This window comes from Falco cherrug, chromosome 6 (genome assembly GCF_023634085.1).
Source record: "Falco cherrug isolate bFalChe1 chromosome 6, bFalChe1.pri, whole genome shotgun sequence".
Taxonomy (NCBI): Eukaryota; Metazoa; Chordata; class Aves; order Falconiformes; family Falconidae; genus Falco; species Falco cherrug.
Window position 1 is genome coordinate 81,373,432 of NC_073702.1, and position 21,809 is coordinate 81,395,240.

At 40.7% G+C, this 21,809-nt stretch overlaps 1 protein-coding gene across 1 annotated transcript in view; it reads right to left on the reverse strand.

The window, feature by feature from the left end:
• The window catches only part of PCNX2 (pecanex 2), a 159,698-nt gene that overhangs the window by 67,254 nt on the left and 70,635 nt on the right, over positions 1-21,809 (reverse strand). The window contains exons 18-21 of the mRNA XM_055713484.1: positions 15,228-15,320; positions 14,562-14,712; positions 10,313-10,454; positions 5,086-5,263 (exon numbers count right to left, since the gene is read on the reverse strand). Coding sequence (XP_055569459.1) covers positions 5,086-5,263; positions 10,313-10,454; positions 14,562-14,712; positions 15,228-15,320 — 564 coding nt within the window. The remainder of the gene's footprint in view (positions 1-5,085; positions 5,264-10,312; positions 10,455-14,561; positions 14,713-15,227; positions 15,321-21,809) is intronic.

A 21,809-nucleotide genomic window follows, 5' to 3' on the forward strand; every position in this document is an offset into this window, starting at 1 on the left:
TTAGCTGGAAAATGTATTCTGGGAAAGAAGAAAAAAATATCAGACAGGGAAATTGTATTCTTAAGTGAGCTCAGCAGGGGTAAGAGTACTTAGGCAAATGAATTCAGTGTTAATGAAGGCAAATTTAACAAGCTCTGGTTCTTTGATTATTTTGCCTTATGCATGAAGACAAATTCAGAACTCTCAGAGGACTTGACTATAAGAAAATATAAGGTGATTTCATATTTTAGTATTGCTAATTAGTTCATCCACACACACAAATTAAGAGGCCATTAAACTGCCTGCCAGGAACACACAAGGCACTGAAAGAGATGCAGAGTTGTGGCCCTATACATTAGACGGCCAGCGACACTGGGTCTTAACATACACATCCAGATCTGTGTAGCAGACGACTGCATAAACTAGGCGTGGCTCTTTCTTTAGGGCTCAAAGGAAGCTACACAGATTTGTCAAAAATACATATTCGAGAGTACAGGTATAATTTCTCAGTTGTGCTCTACAGATGCAAGAGTTGCACGTAGAAGGGCCAGTTCACCACAGTTTGGCACACAGGAATCTCCAACACGCTGCTGGTTGCTAACCGTAGTGAGCAGACTAGCAAAAAAGTTCCACCAGTTTTTTGTAGCAGCCAAGGGCATACTATAGCCAGAAGCCTCCACGTTCACACTACTGAGGTGGGGTTTTTTTTTTTGCTGTCTTTGCTCCTTCAGCTCAGTATCAGCAGCACCACCTGAGGTTCCTAAAGCAGTTCAGAGAGACACCATGACCCCTCGCCACAGCAAGATTTAGAGGATGCCCCTGGCACTGGGTAAAATAGAAAGCCATATCTTTAAGAGAGCACAGCTAAAGTGCTGTGGACAAGCCTTGCCCTGAGCATCTTTGTTAACACTCAGCCAGTTCCAAACTGATATCCTTGCTGTTTGAATGATTTGCATGGGTTGCCACTTCACAATACCTCTTCATTCTTGACTTGAACAGTTGTTACTCCAGACATCCTTTAAAAGCAGCTCACACATCTGCCAAGAAGGGCAGTGCTGGGCACCGCATTCCTTTCTGACTTTTTTTTAAATCATACTGAGGAAAGATGGACTAGATGATCTGTAACATGTGACCATGCTCACGCTCTCCCTCTCATACATGTCTTAAACGCATTAAGAGTTTTTCCGCCGTTTAGTATTATGCCAGTAGACATCAGAAAAGTAGAAGGCAGGCCCATGTTTTCATCATTCCCAAACAATTTATTAAACTGGTTAATATTCCCATATTTTTTACCCTACTACAGAAGAAGTCTCAGAGCTTTTCCTACTGTTAGAAGCCCGGGAAGAAATCTCCTAAGTCCTATTATATATTCCACCCTTGCTATGCCTATGAAGAATACATTCTCAGTTATTTGTGGGTTTCCAGTTTCAACTAATATGAACATTCTTATTAACCTTGGCACTGTCATCTTTTAAAAAGTCCAGGGAGAACAACTGGGTCATTTAAAGAGTTTACATGGAGTCATGTAGACCAAGATGTCTGTCTTGATTATCCAGTTTGACATCCTGTAGATGTAGAGTATACATCATAGCACTACACCCATCATTTCTGAATGAGCAACCGCGTATTTTTAAAAGGCTGTTCAGCTCTGATTTAAAGAAGGCGTTTTGGATAAAACATTTGTTTTGACAAAAGGAGTTTTGGACAAAAGAATCCCAGGCTGTAGCCAAGGACACAAATTAGGCTGGCTACATGGAAAGCCTTAGCAGAAGAAAGATGGAGAAGTCCTGTTCCACTTAAATTGAAAGCTGCGATCACTCTTAAAAATAAGTAAGGAAGTCTTTCCTAAAAGTTTTTCTTGCTGCCTTCCCAAGACAATTTGAAAGACAAACCAGCACACTCTGCATACACCTAATCAAATTTTATAGCATTAAGTTTTCACATTCTGCAACTTGTCAAAATGTAAACAGCTAATGATATTTTTAAAAGAAGTTAATTAACTGTGTTGCATTAGTAAGTCCTATGATGTTAAAAAGACAAAAAAATCCATCTTGGTTAAAATATCCTCAGGAATTGAACTGAATAGACTCTTTTGTTCTCTGTGTTACTCAGTGTGGGTGGCTTGGCTATTTGCAAACACAGATAGAAATCTGTGAGCAGCAATTCAGACTTCCATGCCTCAACTTGTTCAGGGAGTAATACGCTCTTTTGGAGCTTCTGATTTGACTAAATTACATTAAATCAACAGCACAATGGGGAAAATGAGGGAAGCACAATCAGTGAGATATTCAGAAATATTCTACCGAACATTATGAGCAAAGTTTTATTCAACATAATCTGCTTCAAGAGTCACTAGTGCAGTTGTGGATGTCTGTTGAATTTAGATGCCTGCTTCCCTGGTGCCTGGCAGAAGAAAATAAATGCTTACTACCACAGTGCTTTGAGAGCATGCAAATATTTTTTTGTGGGGTAACCATGCTTAAAAATTACCATCACTCTGCCTAAAGGCACAGCACTCCTAGTGTTCTCTAATTCAGAAGGTGGTAAGTTGACTTTTTCAATGAATAAGCAGAAACCAGCTATGACTGTGTAGTAAGTTCTGCATAGCCAAAAGTGATGGTAATAGAGACTCTCTCAGGTTTTGGTTTTCTTTTTAAAAATAGTTGCAAACATAAAAATGACTGAACTACAGACAGACAGAATGTGTGAAGACCCATAAACCTTTTAGGAACAGAGGTGAATTGCAGCTTGGTTAGGGCCTATAGTATGGAATATGGAATAAACACACACCATCTTTATCCTCAAGTGCCCATATCTGTTCATAAAGTTCCACAATATTGAACTGATTAAAGCTCAGACTTCAATTGGGCTAAAGAAAAGTTATGCCTTTTATGATTTGCATTAATAAGACTTAAATTGCTATTTTTCAGATTGGCTGTAATGATCATTGTGTAACTGTGCATGTGCTTTTCTAATATAAATAATTCAACCATTTAACATTAGTTTTTTAAAATGGAACAAGGACAAGTCCACTTGATGAACTGATGACCTGCAAAATTTCAGATATTATCACACTGAAGAAGATGGCAGATCAATGCTAAAACTACATTTTCAGAACACGTCTGTCGTACAAACTTTCAGTCTGGTAGAGTAGTAATTATTCTAGCAAACATCTCTGCTTAATTTGATAGGCATCCTTCAGTATCTCATTCTTATTGCTATCACCAGTCGTTCTACTGTAAATAGTAGCTTTAAACTACTCGAGCAAGTCCCCCCAAAAAAAGCCCATTGAAAAGCTTTTACTTACCTCTCTTCCAAAAACCTGAAATAATCCTATTTTTAGGAATATATAAAAAACACCACTATTGTGTGATACGCTCAGAAGATCAACATTTTCAAAATAATTAATGAATAGTATGACTTTCAATTCTAGGGTGCCAATTTTTTGATCCTGTAAAGAGATTTTTGGAGAATGAATTCTAGGACTAAACAGGTCATTATCCAGACATGGGATGTCCACTGATGCACATCACCGACAATCTTCTTCGGAGACAGAAATTCACCCCTTACTCTAGGGAATACGGTAATGCTGACAACTGAAAACTGCCACAATGCTCTGCATCACTTTCACTGCTCGTCTTTTGCTCCAAGGTAAGAAGCTTAAAAATTTACTTTAACTGTATTTTAGGATCACGGAGCATGGAGCGGGGGTTCTTTTTAAAGCAGGGTTTGTATCAGCTCTTCTCCTCCTTTTCTACTGCCCTCCCTCCCCAAGTCCTGCCTCCTCACCCCTGCAGAGAGAAAGCAGAACAAGGAGTCTGAGGGCTGAAGGCTTGAGGCAGGTGAATCTCCATTAGAGTGTGGTCCAAGAGTTCAGAAAAAAGAAAAAGCCCAAGTTCCCTCACTGACTTATTCCTCCCTTCTCCTCCTCCCTGAGAGCAGCACAGATATGAACCAGGAAAAGCACCGAGTTTCTGCTTCACTTTTTGCCTGAATGACTGGGAGCTCCCAACATAACACTAACGAACTGCGTCTTTCCTTAGGAAGCCTGGAACTTCTAGGTGGGCATGGACAGTGGTCTGAGCTGACACTCCTTGTGTAGAAGGGCTAAATATCTCCACACACATCGTTGGGCATCTCCACAGCACACGCAGCCGTCAATATGGAACCATGTCTTTCTCCTCTCAGAAATTAAGTGGTGTTAGCTGGGTCATATTCACACATATGGTAGGAATATTTTAGAAAATGAAACCAAGCAAACAAGCCTGACCAAAAAATCCCCAACAACAAAACCAAACACCTCACCAGAGCTTCAGAACAAACTGTATTGTATGTTATGGCAGTCAGGGACCAACAAGTTTTAAACCAAAACAAAATACAAAAGAATTGGTAAAAGCATTAGGCAAGTATTCAATATTTTCTCATATTTTATCAAGTTAAATGCGCTTCTTTCAGTGAACGAGCACAGATAGCAAATCAGGACAGGATCTGATCTGACTGGTGCAGAAAGGTCTTTTTTAAAGTAAATTCAACTACAGCACCCTCCAAGAGTTAACAACGTAAAAGAGAGGAAGGAGCTCTGAGGTTAAGGTTAAGGGCAGCATCACAAGGGTAACAGACTGAAAAAAAGGGAAAAGAAAAATGTTAAGGCTGACATTAGGAAAACATTTATTATCATGAGGATGATTAGATAATGGAATAATTTCCCAAAGGAAGTTGTTGAGTCAAACAGTAGAGGCATTCAAAGGAAACCCAGATAAAAACACCAGGCAATTGATCTGGAGGGCAGCCCTGCACTAATGACTCAAGAGGCTCTTTCCAACTCATTGAGGATTTTCCTCCTCTTGAAAACAACAATTCTGAACTTTCTATAGCAACATGTGAACAAAAAGCAAATGCAAAACATTGCACAAAACCAGAGAAAACATTTAACTGGAACCTTGGTTTCAAGGTTTTTTCCTCTATAGTACCAATAAACTGTCTATATATGCATTCATTACTTCTAAGAAATCCTACCACATATTGATGAGCATGGTGACACTGAGAAGATACATAAAGCTCTGAAAATATATTTACCAAAGTAATGACAGGAGCTATAAAACTTGCCTTATGAAACACGATGGACATCATGAAGAAATCCAGCAAGAAATTTTCTGAAATATCTCTGTAGTCAAATCGGAAGAAGATCACAGTAAAGCTCAAAGTAACAAACTGATTAATAGGATTACAGAACGAGGAGCGGAGGAGTTTCATCCCAGCAACTGTTATCAGGATAATATCACAGCTGTAAGAAAGGCAGAAAGAAAAACCTAATCAAGTCAAAGTCATAAAGCATTAAATTAGGAAGGTCTTAAATACAAGTAGCTGTGCCAGATGTATTTTAGATCACTATATATATCTAAATCTACACATCTTACTGATTTCTGATATTATTCCCATGTTCTTTTAATAATCACATTTATTCTACCCATGTGCAACTTCACATTTTTCCCTTATTACACACTTGTAATCTGTAATAATGAAAGAACACTGTACTACAAAGAACAGCATTGACTACTACAACCTAAGAATCTAAAAAGGATATTTTTACATTGCTCTTAAAATAAAATTTAAGTTTGTGAAGTATCTTGGCACTTCCATTAATACATTACTATAATTTGTAAAGAAATCTTGAACTCCAGGGTTTTTATTACTAGAAATTTCACATGATGATACAGTTTACAATTATTCTCCTAATTTCATTAGCCACAATGTCAAAATTCTGGATAGAAACACTCATAGATGTAAAGTGATTAAAATTCTTACCATTGTTCTTGATCGGAAGGTCAAATATTTCTATATAGAAATTCCTTCATCAGATGAAAAGAAATTGTGTGTTGCACCTATGTGCTGTAAAATGTCTGCAATCTGCATTTTACTCTCCCTTCTTATATTCCAGAGAGTGAACTTCAGCTGAGAACTCTAAATAGCAAGTGACCACACAGAAAAACCAAGAAGTCTAATCTTTAAAAATTAAAGTGCTTGCTGCTGTATCTCCAAGAAGGTAACATTCCTCTTTGAACTCTCCAGAAAACAACACAGTTTTCTGTGTAAGAAAATACAATTATGTGAGAAGGAAAGATGGGGGTAATGTGCTGGCACCTCCTGGATTTAAATAACCACTCCAGTTTCTGGATATATATCTAAACTCTTGAGACAAGGGTGTCCACCTTTTTAAATTTTGGTCGTAAGATTATTACAGAATTAGAAAGATGGTCTTGCTTAGACAACAATTTTGATCTCTTGATAATACAGCCTGTTCTGGGGGTTAGATCCTAGAAAGGTCTCAGACACAGATTATTAACTTCTAGATCACCTGGGTAAATTAAAATCCAACCTTGGCTCCTTCTCCAGCATGAGTGCAGAATCAGGCAGCAAGCAGCTGTCTAAAGCCACCCTACGGAAATTCCTCAGGACAGTGACATGTCTGAAAATACTCTCCCGCCTAACTCACCTTGACCTCAGCCTGCAGGTGAGGATCCTTTGTCCCCCTTTTGTCCCCCCCATCCCCTCCAGCACACCTCAGTGCTTCTCACCATTCTTGCAGGGAACTGCGCACAGCTCTTTTCCTTCAAATGAGCAGCCGTGCAGCCAGACTTTTCTGCAGCAGCCTACTGGTTACACGGCTTCCCTGGGAAGGAAGGAACCCAGATCCAATCACTTTCCAGCTCTGGAGGGATTCGGACACACATCTCATCCTGCAAGTTACCATCAACTCCTCCTTCCTTGGCTGAATCTGTGCCAAGAAGAGTTGGAAGGTCTTTTTCAGTCCAAGGCAGAGAAGCACTGATGGGCACTGCCCTGAGATGTGACATGGTACTGGGCTCCAGACCACGAACACTTGCACGATTCTGTATTTTACTCAACAACGACTAAAACCCACAGCAACAGGGTCAGGAGCAGGAATTGAAACACATGATTCCCCACTCCTGTAAGAATTTCCTTACTGCCAAAGCAGGAGGAATCACACGCAAACCTCCTGTGGCCTCTACTTTCCTGGTAAGTGCTTAGCAGTTGGAGTGGTTAATGGAAATGGACAACACCACTTTCTCTATCAAGGTTTTTAAAAGGAAGGATATCAAAGCAGAGAACTCAATCTTGATCACATACAGGAGATGCTGCAAAACAGCTCTCAGCTCTAAACTTTTTGGTTTCTGGGTCCTAGTCAGGATAAGAGCGGAGACAAGTGATGTTTTCAGAAAGCTCTGGGCATGCTCAGGCTCAAGCCTCCTAATGAACCATCACATCAAATTTCGGAGTGTTTAGTGATATCAGGTACCCTCAGCGTTTTCTGGAAGTTGAACAAGTATATCTGGATTGCAGTTTTGCATGTTGATGACCAAGAACTGTACTGGATCTATTCCTGAAAAGACAACCCAAACCGAATAGAGATGTACAAGTAAACAGCCCCGTGAACTGAGAGCCAGGTGACCTCTCTTAAGCAAGATGCACTGTCTTTTTGATGCTGATGAAAACAACCAGGGACTTCAATGCACAATGAGTGACAAAGTAGGCCAGGTATTTGCAAGATCCATGGAAGGTTCTTCTCCATCCTGCTGTGAACCAGTATACCTGCTGCCATGACTGACACTTGACAAGCCAGGAAGCTCTCAACAGGTTTTTATCATTCTAGCAAGGCTCCTGCATCTGCACATTTCCAGCTTGATTTTATTTTATGTGGCATTTATTCATTATTGTGTATCTTCTGTAACGCAGACTAACTTTATCTGAGTACAGGTCATTCTAAAGGATCACCAGGACATCACTGTTGGAATGAAATGCCAAGCTTACCTTATTTCTCACCTTGTCAAAGCTGTTCTTTTCAATTTGCCCCAGATTTCTGAGTGGAAAATCTAGTGACTAAGCTAAATAGATTCTGAAGCAACTAGAAGCCATTCCAGTGTGCCCTGTATAAACCGTTTGGATCTCACATCCTTCGGAAAGAAAAAAATATCTTTTAACATGGAGGAATTTTCACACGGAAAATTTAAAGTTTCCTCCTTGGATCTGTTAACATGTGGAAAATGTCACAAAAAAAAAAAAAAAAAAAAAAAAAAAAAAGAGAGAGAGACATTTTAAAAAATAATGCTCTCAGGGGTAACAGAAGATAATTTGCTCATTATCCCTCTTCTTTAAAGATATTGCCACACAAGATGCTTTTCCTGGGGCCTGAGAGAGAGAAGGGGGGCTTATTTGTGAAGCCTCCGTGGCAGGTAGCACGGGCAGGCACTGCAGCTTGTCAGCGTGGGTCCCATTAATAACCAGCACATCGGGGTCTGGGAAGCTCAAGCAAACTCTTGGCTGCAAAGGAGCTGTTCTGCCTCCTCAGGAAGCAAACCGCCTCAGTCCTTTAAATCACAAAGCAAGATGAAGCTTCTTTAAAAAACGCATGCAAATTGAGAAAAAACTTCAAAAGCAAATCAGGCAAAATGTACCACCTCAGCCACTTTCAGACACGGAGCAGGAGAGTGCGTTCCCTCCTCCGCAGCGTGATGCGGTCTGATCCTTGGGTGAGCAATAACTAAGGAATGTTCCAACAACGGAAACCAACACGTTAACCCTCAGTAATACTGTACACGGAAAGAGCAAGGAGAACCCAGGACTCCTCACAGGCTTGCAGAGTTGAGGAGAAAGAAGTAGGACCCGAAGATGAACATTTTGTGCGTGGCATTGCCATGGGAGCTGCTGGGGAAGGGTATTAAAGAGGAGTGCCGGAGAAGAAGGGACCCTGGGAGTGCTGTGGATAGACCTCAGTTACAAGAAAAAGAGGAAAACACAGGTTTTAAATCCAAGGTGATCACACCGATACAAGGGGGATGGGGAAGGAAAGGACTGTAGTATTCCCCTACAGGCCAAACAATCAAAGGCTGACAAATGTAATTACTTTCTTTAATCTCAAGATTTCTGGGGGACTGACGCACTACTTCTGAACACTTGAGGGAGGTGACGCTTTAAAGTGCAATCTAGCTTGGAGGAATGACTATGTAAAAATAGCACCTTCCTAACCCTACGTATTTGCTCTGTGCACGTATTCAGTCATGTCTGCTAGTGACAAACGACATTTTGATTACCTTTAGCTCTGCCAGCCTTACAGAACCAAGCAGAGGGATGAGTGTGAACTCAGTTTCACCCTGGACAACGCACCTAAGCTCCTGAACCACCTTGGCCTTAGCATCTCCCCCAAGTGCCTGGTTGGAAAAACATCGGTGGGGAACTACACAGGCTATCTCCGAGTGATGGCCGAGAGCCTCTGCGGAGAAGGAGCTGTCTGGGAGGAATATGCAGAAAATCAGATGAACGACCTAGTCCTAGTTTCAGCCCCTAAAAGCAGGGGCCACATTTTCCTTATAGCTGTGCAGTCCCTAAAGCTGCATTGCTCTTCAAAAGACAGGAATAATTAAAACAACATGCAATGTTTACATCAAAGTTCTTTTATTTAATATTTAAAGTTAAGAATCTAAATTATTATTAATACTGAGGAACTCCCCCGCCCTCCAGCAGTTTTTCTTGCTGCTGGAACCTTCCTTCCTGAACACAGGCTGTTTCTTTGTTTTTATCATCTGCATCACTGTCATTCTGATAAAAAGACTGCAGAAACTCTGCTCGCTGGGGATACTGCAGTCACTAAGCCTGCTGAATATCTGCAGTAGGCAAGTCACTGACCAAAATATTTACCATAAAAGGCTGTCTGCAAGGATCACACTGAGACCACGGATCAGCATCACCAGTGCTGCTTAATATCAGGCATCAGACCCTGGAAAAACTTGTATCCCTGCCTTTCTCAAACCACTCTTAATGCAGGACTACCCACCATTCTACACTGTTGAATATTTTATTCAGTCTTGCCTTAGAAGACTTGTGCGGTGAAGCTGCTGATAATTCCTTTGGGAGACTACATCGTAGTCTTAAAAATCCTCAGCTACGAAACGTTTCCTGATATCCAGCCTAGATTTCTCATTTTCATCTGATTAATTCTAGTTACCCCACTGTGTTTATGCCCATCAAACACCTGCAGCCTGGTATAGTGTGTCTTGCTTTTAATTGACAGTTAGACATTCCATATATATCTATATATAGCTCCTTAATCTTTTAATTTCTTTCTCTCTCACTGGAGTCATGTCTTAGCATGTGCTAAGGTAGTTTTGCTTTTTTCTTTGAGCAAAGCCAATGATTATTGTACACTGAACTAATAATGCACGAAAGCAAAGTCTGACAAGCAAACAGACATTTAAGAAACAATTTCATTTTTCAGTCTTCAGTCTAAAACCAAATATTCTACTAATCACATACTTACTGTGTACCAAGCTTCTTGTATTTACTAATTGAGAAAGCATCAATGGTGAGGGCATTCAGTATTATAGCTGGATACAAAATGTATTTCTCAAAGCACTGAAGCCACACATAGAGCCTTTCAAACCACATCAAATGAGCAGCATCTGAAATAGAAGTTCAGATAATGGATCATTTCATCAAAGAATCAGCATTTTTTGCACTGCAGTACTATAGAAGAAACCAGTTAGCTCACATTAATAAATATAACCAACCAATTCATGAAACAATGGAATTCATAATTCTTTTGCAATAGAGAATCATTTTGTTCTTTTCTGATTTTAGAGAGTATCTGTTTTGCTGCTTATAACTGCACTCATGAGAAGCACTCAGAAACAATAAAAGGTGGTACATGATAGATGGCAGTTTCTACATAATCCAATTACTTAGTCACTATATTAAATAGTGCTTTTAGTGATGCAACGACTGCAGAGGGACCCTCTCCTGCTCTGGCACCGACCTGGTGGATGACCTAGGGAACTTCCTTTGAACTTTGCGCCTCTCCTTCCCCATCTTATAGTGGTGAAACACTGTTCATTAGACTGCAAAGCATCACTGACCTCATTGAAAAATGAAATATCCTTTGAGATCTAAAGACTGAAGAATTAACAGGAGCTAGAAACTGGCACAGATGTTTCTCAAAACACTTAAAACAGCCACTGTAAAAGTATCTGCCAGGATCACATCATTCACCAGTAAAGAGTATCTTTTTGTGTAGTAGAATCTTCTAACATCACAGTGCTTAATATGAATGTTAAACAAAAACTGAATGCTCTGTGCAATTCAACTGCTATAAGAACTTCAGTGAACTGAGTGCAGAAACACTTGTGTACAGACAAAAATAATGTCTTTATTCTCAACTGACCTCAGCCAGACAAGATTATTGGAAAAAACTGAACACAAAAAGGCAGAACGTGGTATTGACTCAGAAATAACAGTGCTAGCTACTGAACCTCCAATACTCTTCCTTGCAGAAACGATGCATACGGATCCCACACTCCCACATACACCTTTTCAATGACAGGCAAAGACGACGTGCTGAGCCAGCAGATTTGTATGTTCTGCAGGCACAGCTGTGTATTGTATAGGCTCAAAGAGAAAGATCTAAAAGCAGTCCTTTCAAATTAGCTTTAAGTCATGTTTTACCAGCATCTTAAGCTAAGGCAATGCTCTTGCAAAAATCTGCCTTCAGAAAATATGATGAACTTCTGTTTCTTGTAATAATGTCAAAATATTTCCTCCTCTTATTATCTGAAGGCCACATCCTAAAAGCTCCTACATGCAGCAAAATGCCCATTTTGGAATCTAGCTGTTTTTCTCCATTCCTCTCCCTTCCTCCTGAACTACAAATTGCTCCCAGAGCTCCACTCAAGAACTTGATCCAACTGCCCAAAGCTGAGCTGTGTGTAAGAGCTCAAGCTTGAATAAAGAGATATGCATATCAAGTAGACCAAAAAGAAGGTAGCTGCAGGAGCAGGGAGAGATGTGTGCAGACAACGCAGACAGAAAAAAAAAAAAAAAGCTTACATTCAGAGGGGGCCCAGGGAAAGATGTGGATGATTTGAAAAAGCTTTACATGAATCTGTGGGGTATAAAACAGCGGTGGGGAGAAGGAGAAAAAAAAATAGTCTCTAGTGTTTCAGGGTTTCTTTCCCACTCAGTCCTGCAGTGGTTTCTACACATCTATTATACCGTAAGTTCACAGATCTTGGCCTCAGCCTTTCTTCCTGCAGTCAGGCAAAACAATGACAAGTAATAAATGAGTTATCTCATAGGGGCATCATGAGAACTGGTCTGATGATTGCTATTCCGTGGAAGGCCTGAGAGTTTGAACAGCTCATTCAGAGTCTATGAAACAAAGCCAGGAATAAACTCATGGAATTGTCAATACCAGCTGCTCGTCTAATTGCAAGCCGCCATTTGTCTCCTCATAGCCTACACTTGTCAAAAATTAGGAACCTGAAAATGAAATTCTATGCAGTAAAAGCTCCTCACAGACATCTTCTTTTGTGTACTTGCCCTTTCATTGTCCACACCTGACAACTACAGGATACTGTCCTTTTCCAAGCTTCTCTTTCTATACAAACAGGGAACCTTTAAGCTCAACTCCCACATTTTTCTTACAGGGTAAAAGAAAGAAGACAGCCTGTCACACGTATCTATCAAAGGGATTACACAACCTTTTCCTCAGCCTGTCTCATCTCAGAACATGATAAAAAGCCTCTGCAGCAGCCTAAGGGAGTGAAAAAAAAATTATATATATATATATATAATTTTCTCTTGTTTTCTAACACACAACACCAGCTACATTTCAATAATACGTAAGCCCCACAGCGCAGAAATGGGCCACATATAAAACGAGGACTGCAAAAGAAGGAAAAAAGCCTGTTGCCCACAGCAGGCAGCATGGGAAATGCAGCTGGATCTCAAAGCAGAAGGAAACCCATCTGGGGAGATCAGTCTGGCAGATCTCTACCCTCAACCTTTTCAAAAGCTGAGTCATTACATTTAGGAAAACAATGTTTTCTGACAAATGAAGACAGACTTAATCAGGACAAGGGAAAGAAAACTTAGAGTAGTCTTTTATGATTAAGTGATGTAACAGACAATAAAACTCGGGTATTCATCAGAATTACTGATCATCAGGGAGAGGAAGCCCTGAACAATGTTTTCAGCTGGGCATGATCCTTAGTAAGATTTATATTTCTACTACACTTTCCTTGGCATATTGCAGTAAAAGTTAAAAGGCAATCTTCAATGAAGTCTCTTGGGTACTTTTTTCATACCCAAACCTTGTTTGGAAAGTAATCGTTTCAAAAGGTGTGATTTTTTTTTTTTTTTTAAAAAAAAAGATTTAAATCCTTAATGCATGGTTTTGCAGAGAGTGATCTGAACTCTTTTGTTGTCTAGCTAAAGAACACTAAAGTCCCTCAGCAGACTGTGTTCTGACAATGCTGTCTTCAAACACCTCAGGAACATATATTGAGAATGATTAAGGCACAGGATCCATCAAGAAATGACAAGCAAGCTTTTGGCTGGTAGCAAAAGCAAGATTAGAGCTGGTGTGGAAAAGAAAAAAACGAACACCTGTGCTTCTTGAAGTACACTGGCTGCTTGCAGAAATAGCTTTATCAGAACAGGAAATCAGACCTTGACACACTAAAATATTTACCGATACTAGCATGTATCAGGGCACTACCCACTGAAGCCAGCAAACATTAGCAAGAACAAATCTTCAAGAAAATTTCACAGTTCCTTTCAATTCTAATGTTCCTCTAAGAGTGTTCTGATGGAAATTGGAACTCTCAGTGGCACTACCCTTGCTGTTCAAAGGATATATAGTTATATGCCAGAAAGTAGAAAAATTCTGCCTCAGTTTCATCAATCATTTAAGTTTTTAAATTATATAAAATGCCAATCTATTAAGCATGAACTATAACGTATCAAGCGACACAGCGCGTAACTACCGTAATGTAAAAGCAAAAGGCAGATCAAATGATGGCTCGTGAAAGGCCATTTAGGGCCAGTAAGATGATTAAGGGATAGGTGCATTTGACACAGGAGAAGAAGCTGAGAGAACTGGGATTGCTTAGGCTTGAGAAGACAAGACTCAGGGGTATATTATTAATGCCTGATTGAGGGCATTTTGGCAGTATAAATACTTAATGGGGAGGGTGAAGTGATGGAGCCAGACTGTTCTCAGTCGTGCCCAGTGATGGCACAAAAGAAAGTGGGTACAAACTGAAATTCCATTTCAACATACTTAAGAAAAAAAAAACCAACCCAACCCAACCTTTCTTACTGTAAGGATGATCACATGCTAGAACTTGTTGTCCAGAACAGTTGGGAAGTCTCCATGCTTGAAGATATCCAAAAGTGGACAGAGCTCTGAGCAACCTGCTCTAGCTGACCCTGCTCTGAGCAGGGGCATTGGACTAGACAATCTCCAGAGGTGCCTGCCCAGCCGCAGCCGTTCTCTGCAGTGGTCTCAGGAGACTACTTCTACAGGTCCACAGATGTGCTGATGATGGGGGGGGGGGGGGCGGGGGGGGGGCAGGAAATGGAAATGATGGGCTATGCATGCTATTCAGAAGAGAGAAATGTAAAGCATAATTTATTCTCCCTACTCTGTTCCTTCTGAATATTATTTTTTTTAAACCAAGACAAGCTGCAAGTCATTGCATCCATTCTTTAGGAAAGATTTTATTACAAACCTCTCACTTCCCGTTGCTGGTGCTCTTTGCTTTTAAGGATGGGGTGGGAAATCCACAGCCAGGGGTGATGCTTGCGAAGCTGAGGCAGTAGGTAATGTGTTACAAATCCCACAGTCCATGCTAAAGCAAACAGGACAATGCTGAGAAACGGCTGGGCCAAAAGAGAAAAAAAAAAAACAGGAACACAGTTATAACTTGCCAACAACATTTTTATATAAAACTTCTTTTTTACATTTTTTTAACACTTCCTATAATTGTAATTTTTGTGCAATTAATTTTTATTCCTATGTTCAAACCCTCTGACTCCATAGGTGGATATGGACTTTGAAATATGTATTTTGCACACACTATTAACCAAATTTTTCCTCCCTAAATGAAAGAAAAAAGGCAAGTGATCAGGCTTATTCATTCTGTCCCTCAGGTTCTGTATTATAAAAGAGCTGTGGACATGCAGAGGTTTAAAGAAAGAGACAGCAAATAAGTAACAATGAAATTAATACAAATATCCATAAACTAACTGCCTTGCACAAAGAATGTTATCATGACTAGTATGTACATTTTCACTCACTTTTCCCACAATCTGTATTCTTTCCAGTTAAAGCACCCTGTGGTTTTGCGTAAGAGATAGTATCTTAGGGGGGAACAAAAATAAAGACAGATACACACCCTTAATGATAGAAACACAGTACTGGCACTGACAGCAAATGACAGAACAGCAGCTGCTGTGCAGACAATGAGATCCGATTTCAAGATTTCTTTCTGTGAAAATAAATATTTTATACAAAATTAGCAAACCAATACTATTTTAACCAAAGTAAATGAGACTGTTCTCAATTACTCACAGTCTGCATTGTGATAAGGCTAATCAGCACTCCCTGATACAAAAGTATTTTCTCCTCTCTGCTTTGGGAAATTATTTCTTCACACTCTAGGTTCATCAAAGTAATCACATTTACATTCATCATGCCTAATTTTAAATTATATTTTTAAATTTTAAATAATGTAGTTTTAGGGTTGAAGAAATGAAAGCAATACATTTTCATGCTGAGTCTGATTCTGTTTAAGGAATATAACTTTTATGTTATGACTTTTTTATTTTGGGGAATCAAAATTCTGGTTCCATTTCCTATTTGCAAGCTTTAAAGTTTCTTCAGATTCACTTTCTCTTGCATTACTGAAATGACTCATGCTTCTCTGTAAAGTCTTCAGAGACACAAAGTTAATACATTTATTATGTTCTAAAGTGACATGTCCCATTCTCTGATTTTCTGTATTGGAAGCCAAATTTTGGCAAGATTTTAGGGATTTCAGGCAAGGCCTTTTCCTAGTGTCACTGAATGATAATGAAAGGACACGTCTGCCTTTACATAAAGATCTATAACTAGGGTAGGAGTAATTTTGTTTCTAAAGATTGGAAAATATCACTGTCTTCCCAGCCCATTTTTCTTGTGATTAAAATGTCATTCTCAGTAAACAAACAAACAAGATAGCTTGCGATCTGTGCTATCTTCCGAATTGTACTTCGGAGGTCACCCAAGTGTCTTTGTGAGTAAATGAAAAACTTGTCTTAGATTTATGAGAGGGGCATTTGAGTTCAGCACTCAATACTACTGCTAAGTCATCAAATGAGTAACTATTTGTAGCTTTTGGTTTAGAAACTGACTTACACTTTAATTCAAAGACATCTAGAAAAAAATAGGTGAAATGCAACACTTTTGTTAGAATTAGCTCATCCGATGTCCTGGTGCTGCAATCTAGGTAGTCTTCATGTATCTCATCAGAGAAAAATTAAAAAAACTAAAATAAAGATAGGATAGCAAAACTACGAGTAACAGAGACAAAAAGAAAGCAGGCAGAACAAGCAAACAACAGAAGGGTTGTGAATTACAAGGGAAGCTGGCAGCAATCACTATATTTAGGCTGCCTATCGCTCCCTGTTATGAAAGAAGCTTCTTCGCAAAAGGTCAGGAGCACCAGCACTTCCACTTACTGCAGCAGCCCTTTGAAATTCAGCAGGACTAAAAAGCCTTCAGGCTCAAGAAGTACTCTTGCTTTGTCCCAGGAAACTCCAGTCTGGCTTAGCTGAATTCTCAACCCATCGCCACTGCTCTTCCCTTTCCCAGGCTGCTCCGGAGCACCTACCTCCAAAAGAAGAGGGCTCCCTCCCCTCCGAGAGCCTTGCCCTCTCCAGGCAGCCCTGTACTCCGCAGGGACTGTAAGTAGGAAGGTGTAGGAGCAGAGTCAGGTCTTCCTAAGCCTTCCTGACCATCTTTTCAAAACACAGCCCTGCTGGTCTTGCTCCTTGCTTCTTGGCCATCATATGCAACAGGAGAAACACAACACGAGGGACCTCTCACAGGAAAGGTCTTCTCTTCCCCTGGTCCCTGCCTCTCCTCACAGGTCCTCTCCGTGCGGTTCAGACCTCCTCTCACTAGCAAGTTGTGTACCCATCTCTAACTCAAGTTGGTTTAGTATGCAGAGCAGTACGCAAAAAACCCGGTCAAAACCCTGATAAAGATGGGTAAGGGAATTACTGCCAATGCATGTAATGTAAGTATTTTTTTAAAAGATGTTGCATACGAAATCTATGTAAAGCAGCAGTTATTTAGCTTTTAAAATTCAGCATCTGAGACAGTTAAGCAGTGCCAGATTTATATGGCACTATTTCAGCCCTTTTGTGAGTACATATTATGAAAAGTCTCGATCAAGTATCATTTTCTGCACAGCTGAATCTAACTACTCAATAATCTAAAACAAGCTTATAGGAACAACAAACACACTCCAATCATATTTTCAAGCTCTTCTGTACAACCAGAAAGGATTACTATTAAAATAACTCATTTCTCTCACAATTGGTTGACTGAAGAAGCTGCCACTTTAAGAACTACATCAAAGTAGTTAGCTGTAAAGTCAGCAGAGGTCATAATAATGGACATTTTGGGGCAGGGCAGCGTCCTAACTTTCCATTCTGTGCCAGGTCGCCAAAGAGAATCTTTGCTAAAGATTACGTTCAGAAGAGAATGTATTGCACAGATTATATTGCACAGGACTAGTATTTCCCACCTTTCCCATTTTTGAGTTTGCAAGCATCCTTTTTAGGGTGCTTTCACTGTTTTTGACACATTAACAATCCCATACAGGAAAAGGCCTACGCTTTTAAAGCAGCGGTTATTATTCAGGTATTTAAACCCAAATTTGACAACTGCATTGCAACTCTGGCAACATCTAAAGTATTTAAAGTATCATATACACCCAGGCCTGCCCTTTTACCCTTGCAAAGAACTGCTTCAAAATGTAAATGCACCGCTCAGCTGCTGACTTGCACAATGGTCCCCACAGGAGCTTCTTCTTGATGTGGCAGACACTTTCAAACTTTGCACAAAATTCAGGTTTATTCCTTCCCAAACCTGAGAAGTAGTTGCTTTTGTTTCATGTCATGCCATAGTGGTCACACGCCCCCCCCAGGAAATGACTGACCCTGGGCTGTTATCTCTGGTTGAGGGGGATTCAGAGCCACCTTCCAGGAAAAAATCTGGGGCATCCACCTGCAGGCTGCTGTGGGTGCATCTGTGGCTGCCACCCTTCCTGCCGAAGGCAGCTAGCTCCTGCAAAGCATGTGTCTACCTTAGACACAACTCTGTTCCCCATCCTGCACTTAGACCCAGCTGTCTAAAAGCAGGATTTTGGACTCTGTTCCCAAGGCCAGGCACTTAACTGAATGCTGAATAGCCCTACAATGTAATTCCCGAGTCCTTCATTGCCATTGCTTCAACATGGAAAAATCTCTGCAGTGAGAGATAATCACTGTTACAGCTTGGACTGAAAGCAGGTGCTCTTTTTCCTCCATTTTACACTCAAGGAAAAAAAGAAACCCCAAAACAGCATTGCTCAAAAACTAGAATAAAGAAATAAGGAACAACTCAACTAGATGTGTGAACTGGAGCTGCACACCAGGTAACAAACCCACTTATAGGACAACATCACTACCTTTGAAGCCTCAGAGATTTTACAAGCAGAATATACTATAGCGACACTTTTTTTTTTTTCTTAATTATCATAGAATCGTTTAGGTTGGAAAAGACCTTTAAGATCATCAAGTCCAACCGTTATTTTCAATTATGCTTTTGCAGCATTGTACGAATCCTTTTACTAGCTATCTAAATGTTTGTATTAAAGGCCAAGAAGGAAGCTGAGTTTGAATGTAACACATTAGCACCCTCAGGCCACTGGTTAATCTAGTAATCAGCCATGTGGATGCCTACAGAAATTAATTATAATGGTAGGAAGCCCCATTCTCAAAGTTGAATGGTCAATTATCCATCACAGCTGCTTTATAATTCAGGCTTCCAAAGCTGGCAATTCTTACACAGCTATTCAAGCAAAGGAAAACAGTAAAGGTCATGTAACTAAACATTAGAAAGGCTGTATTTATTATTCCTAACATCAATGCAAAGCCACTACAGAATACAACACATTAATTTTCAGTATTAACCTTGTTTGCTTTCAGCTCCTTGAGGAGGTGACTTGGTTCTGTATGCCTCAGGATTTCTGATTAAAACAGGTCCTATTTAAATGGCATGTTATGTAGACCATATGTCTGTATATAGACCAGGGCAAGGCTGTTGTGTTGCATCCTGCCCCTTCTTGCTGCTGACAAGGGGTTAGGAATACTCTCCTCACAAAGGAGCACTCCAAGAGGAAAAAATGACCTACCGCCATGGAACCTCCTTCAAATACTGACTTGTCATTTCACCCAGCTTCTGAACTGTTTGAAGATCCTCTTGCAGAAGTTCTGGAAGCTATTTAAAATTTGCTTTTAAGAGTCAGCAGAGTCCTACACCCTAAACATGACTGCTGTTGCTGAAATACGTCAGCAGAGATGAGGCTTGATTGTGCTCCTCAAACCTGGGGCACGTGCATTTTCTCCTACCTCCCCAGGTAGTTCTTCCCCACTTGCTCTATTAGCACTGCGCTGAGATAGCAGTGGGAGTCTGCTGGCAAACTGGTGTTTAACTGAGACAGAGGTACCAGATAACACAGGGGTTAGACAAAGAGCCTGCACTAATCAGAAATTGCCCTCTCTTTCTTCAGGACATCTCCCAGTGTGCAAGAATTAGCGCTGCTAATTGATATCGTAAGCAAACAATTTGCTTACAGTTTTTATACAGATTGAGGGTAGCCTGGACAGAGAGCCAAAGAACAAGAAGGCGAAGAACTAGCAAGCTCCAGCAACACTGGAGGAAAACAGCCTCTGTCTAAAAGCAGCAGCAGCAGCAGCATGGAGCATCAAATGTACAGAGCAGAAAAGTACCAGTCTCCCAAACCAGGTATACTCTGGAAAGCAAAAGGTGCCAGGAACCCCACTTAGTTAAATGCAAAAAACACTGGCAAAACAAGACAGGAATGAGGCATGGTGAAGGGAATGGTGTGAAGTGAGGCATGGTGAAGTCCTGTGTCTGGCCAGTCCCACCAGAGTCCTCCCTGTGCTTCTGCATCTTCTGCCCCAGCGGCTCAAGGGCCCAAGTGCAGTTGAACCACTGAGTGACTGTGTTAGTATACTAAGACATCAGAACCCTGTCCACATTCTTGACGTATTTTTATGTCAGTCATCTGCTGTATGACCTCATTTTGAAAATACATCCAAGATCTTAGATGCAAATTTATTTGGTTTTTGGGGTTGTGTTTTCAATATACTGAAGCCTTGCTCAAAGCTTCCCTCTGCACTGTGAAACGGAACCAGTTAAGTGGGCAGCCACAGCAACCGTGCCAGTCCCTCGGCAGCACTCCATCTGCAGAGCAGATGAGATCAGACTCCCCTGCTCCAGGAAGGGCACTATCAGCAAAAGACACAAGTAGGTTACAAATAAGTGGGAACGAGAAGCTTTCCATCCAACCTGCCGTACAGCCCACATATAAGAATGGACTGACAATGAACTGCAGCAATAACCTGCACATCAGAAATACCACAGAGTATAGCAAAACTTTCACAGAAATACTTGGGCTTTTTTGACTCTGTTACTAGCTGAATGCTGAATGTTCATATCGCAGTATGACGCTGTTGCAAACAGTTTAGTTTGCAAGAAACTGTATACAAGCAACAAGCAATGGACATATCGCCTAAACTTACGTGGGCCTTACTACAGTAAGCAATTTAAAATAACATTATACATGGTAGAATATATCTATAAATAGCAATAGCAAAGAAAAGTAGGAAACACTGGCAGTGTGAGATCAACTCATGTGCTGAATGTAGGCTGTGTAACACCTTATAAAATGCCCAACAAATGATTCAAGATGTACAGGAGAGATCCATCCCTTTGAAGGGACATCTGGAGACCAGGCCAGCTACCCCACGAGCCACCTGCGCCACTAGGCACCACAGGCTTTCAGGTCATGTCTAAGGGTCAAAAAAAGGCAGTCTGTCTTCCAGGCACTCTCCAAACGCTCCCTGCTTCTGCAAGCATTCAAGAGTTTAGGAATAATTGCAAATACATTGCAAACGCTCAGATGCAGGCGTTAGGGACACGGTCAGGAAGGGCTGTCTGAGAGCCAGGAAGCAGGACAGTTCATGGCTCTAAGAAATGTCAAACACCCCTTCATACTTCTGGAAGCTTGACAATCTTACCACATGAACTCTTTATAAAATCAACTTCCATCGGGTAATAGTGAGGTTATTCAATATAAAAAGACCTGAAAAGGAAGATGGGTCGCTTTGGATGTTTAAGCTGAAGTTACGGGAAATAAGCTGACACAAACCTAGAGCTATGTGGCAGACAGCAGGAAATAAACAGCCTGCCAAGCAAAGAAGAGACAATGAGATGGCAATGCTTGACACCAGGCATGTTCCTCCCTCCCGCATACTAGTCAAGCTTCACATCCTTATTCCATCTCCAGGGGACAAGTCTGGTCTGTGCTTTACCTGGTTTGGCTGGGGTGGAGGACATACAGGTCAAGAGTAACTCCTAGCACAGAAAAAGGCATTCCTGAAAACTAGGTCAACCCCTAGATCTAGAAAAAGGATTAACAGGGGCTGTTTTAAAAACACTTAATTCTGTGGAGCAAATCTTGTCCCCCTCCAATGTAGACAGGGAATTTGGCGGGACCGCTCACCTTTTTGAATGCTTGTTGAACAGTCCAGCCTACCTTGCACACACCAGGTGGCCAGCTTGTAACTCTATGCACAGAACCTGCATTAGCTCCGAGTACCAGGATGAGATGCCCCATTCCCCAAGCTCTAAGGGTCCATTC